At 37.1% G+C, this 2,900-nt stretch overlaps 1 protein-coding gene across 1 annotated transcript; it reads right to left on the minus strand.

Annotated features, from left to right (window-relative positions):
• Window positions 1-853: 853 nt before the first annotated feature.
• On the minus strand, window positions 854-2,762 carry LOC118324224 (galactose-specific lectin nattectin-like). The gene is made up of 4 exons (XM_035656443.1): window positions 2,637-2,762; window positions 1,874-1,895; window positions 1,409-1,509; window positions 854-1,150 (listed from the first exon to the last, which is right to left on the minus strand). The coding sequence occupies exons 1-4, from the start codon at window positions 2,709-2,711 to the stop codon at window positions 869-871; spliced, it is 480 nt and encodes a 159-aa protein (XP_035512336.1). The 5' UTR covers window positions 2,712-2,762; the 3' UTR covers window positions 854-868.
• Between the last annotated feature and the right edge of the window lie 138 nt (window positions 2,763-2,900).

Raw genomic sequence — 2,900 nt, forward strand, 5'->3', positions numbered from 1 at the left:
ATATTTGGAATATATGTTTGTTTGTTTTTGTTTTTTAATATAGTATACAAATAATGAAAATACATTTTAATTTATCAGCACTTTCATAAAACTCAAAAGAACACTTAAAGATCATTAGAGCTTTTGTAAATTGATGAGAGGTCTTTGAAGTGGATATGCTGCTTTAATTGGGAGCCAGTGAAGGTGTTGCAAGGAATGTAAACGCATTTTTCTTTTGAGTAACTTCCACCTTCGACTCTACAGAAGTCTTCTTATGATCCACTTTTTTCTTTTTTTAGACTCCCTGGCTGGCGCTTTTAATTAACAAACACACAATACACATAACACACGCCAACATTACGCAACATGGACACTGATTCAAACGTTAATGTAACATGAAAGCTCTGGTATACAATCCCTTCTTAAGCTGACCGGACCTCAGGCAGAACGTAAACCCCACCTAACAGTGGCAGGATTAATGAGGAACTCCTGGGCAACTAGCAAGTCCGGTGTGCAGCACAAGATGGAGTGATCAGGCGGGGACGGCCAACACCCACAAGAACCGGCAGAGCCATCGAGGAGCTTGTGGGGGGTCCTAAACCATAGACATATATACATATATACTATGTATATTATGTTTATTATATGTTATATATATACTGGCATATATGTCTATTGGCTAAACTAAGGGAGACAGGCTTCAGCTTGAGCGGCCGTTTCCACTTGGTCCTAGTGGCTCGACCCAGTCTCTGGTTTACTATAGTGTAACATTGTTTTGGAGGGTAAAAACTGCAAGGGGACCCAAAACGGCCCTTTTGAAAAAAGTGGACATGTCCCCTGTGTCGCCCCCCCAAAATTACAAATTACGTCCATGCTCAGGTCTCTTATCTCAGCTTAAGTGCTTAATTTTAAGATTACCATAAAGATGGACTGCCAGCTGGTAATGGTGGATAAATATATTTTTGATGCAATTACTTAACCTAAAAATAACAATAAACAGTTGCAACATATCCGGTTTATTGATTAAAACACTCACCTTCACTTGATCAGAGGCTCCAACCCAAGTGTTTTTATGTGAGTTAGTCGCTTTGTAAATCAGGTCTCTGATGAAGGTGTACTCGCTTTGGCTACGCAGAGAAGCCAGATTCCCTCCAAGAGAATTGCAGAAACGCTGATGAGGAAGACAAAGTGCAAACCAACAAGACAAAGACTGTTTGAATTCTTAACATCACTACATGAACATCACTGTACTGTCCACTGTTTGTACCGACATTATAACCAGTAGCTCAGAGTTTCTTCTCAGATTAGAAATGATCATTTAGTAATATTTAGTGGCAACAACAACAATAAACAATAATAACCCACAATGAAGGAATTCTGTGTATTTAAAATGACTTTTTAAAAACATAAACATGGTTTCATAAAGTACCTCTGCATCTGTCCAGTCCTTTTCAGCATAACTGAACAGGAAACAGCGACGGTCAAACTGAGTCCAAAAAGGAGGGCAGGTGACAGTCTCACAGTAATTACCTACAAAGTATTCATCAGCTTAGAAGGACAATAATGCAAAAGGACTGCATATAATGATTCAAATAACTATTGATTTAATTTACTATCATAATGTATGATAAAGAAAAGTTGCAAATCTGTACATTTGAGAAGCTGGAACTAAGGAGTGTGCCAGGTAACATTCTTTAGATCAACTTATCAATTATTCGTTGAAGCCCTATAATGTAATAATCAATTAATCTGGCTGGCAAACGTGTGAGAGGAGTGAAACTAGGTTAATGATGGTGGATGGACACTGGATGAGGAATACTCAAGGTGCAGAGAGAATAGCTTTAGTACAACAGTATTTTGATCATTAACATCCACAAATGTAAGAATCACCAACCTTTTTGTGTTTCACGTTGCGCCTGTGGATGTTAAAAACACATAATTAGCCACGAATACTGTACAACTCTGAGTTTTCCTTTCCGTAGCTTTAGATGTGTGTAGAGATGACATTTGTGACACTACAATGAAGGATAGACGTCACTTGGGGGAGTGTCCCATTACGCCATATGGCTGCATTCAAATGAATTAGAACAAAATAGAACTCAAATTTGTTTGAACTTGACTTTTTAAATAGTAATGTCTATGAAGCAAGAGGTTGTCCAATTTTACTTTTAATTACCTCAGTTACAATATTCAGTAGCTATAACAGTGATTGGCTGGTAGTATGGCTCATCCTCCTCCCTTCATATATCAAATCTGAAAACCATATCTACCAGTATAAAAACCTGATTCAAGGCCTCATTAGAAGTTAGATGGAAAAGATCTCAGACTTAAAAAATTACATAAAAAATTGGTGAAGCTGTGGGGAGTACCATCCTAGCTTCACAATCACTTAAAACAACAAGTTAAAAAAACAATATAGGATAAACTAGGATATTGTCTTTTTTTCATAAATACACTTGCCAAATCTGTATGGTTCACTACCCCCTGATGCACTGATAACTATTAAAAGAGGGACAGAATGTGAAAATGTCTTCCTGCTGAGAAAGAAATGATGTCAGGATACTTAAAAATAAATGAACTTAAATAGTTGATAGTTCATTTTGTAGTAAAAAGATTATTTGACGAGGCAGAAACCTCGAGCAGACCGTGGTACCTGCCTCGACTGGTTGCAGTACATCTGCTCCGATCCACAGTCCACAGAGGAGCACAATGAAATGAAGAGCTGAAGCCATCTCTGTAAAAATATATAAAAGTTCAACTTTTCTTATCTGCACAAAGAATTGAGAATTTAAATTAAACAACTTTAATATGCAAATATGTGAGACAACTTTTACAGAAATGCAGTAATGTAAAGAAACTACACCCTAAAACAGATCTCCCCATTAGTTGGACTCAAATGGAATAAACTGGAATATTTAGTT

The sequence above is a fragment of the Morone saxatilis genome, unplaced genomic scaffold, assembly GCF_004916995.1.
Source record: "Morone saxatilis isolate NCDOM2014 unplaced genomic scaffold, NCSU_SB_2.0 Contig15, whole genome shotgun sequence".
NCBI classification, from domain to species: domain Eukaryota; kingdom Metazoa; phylum Chordata; class Actinopteri; family Moronidae; genus Morone; species Morone saxatilis.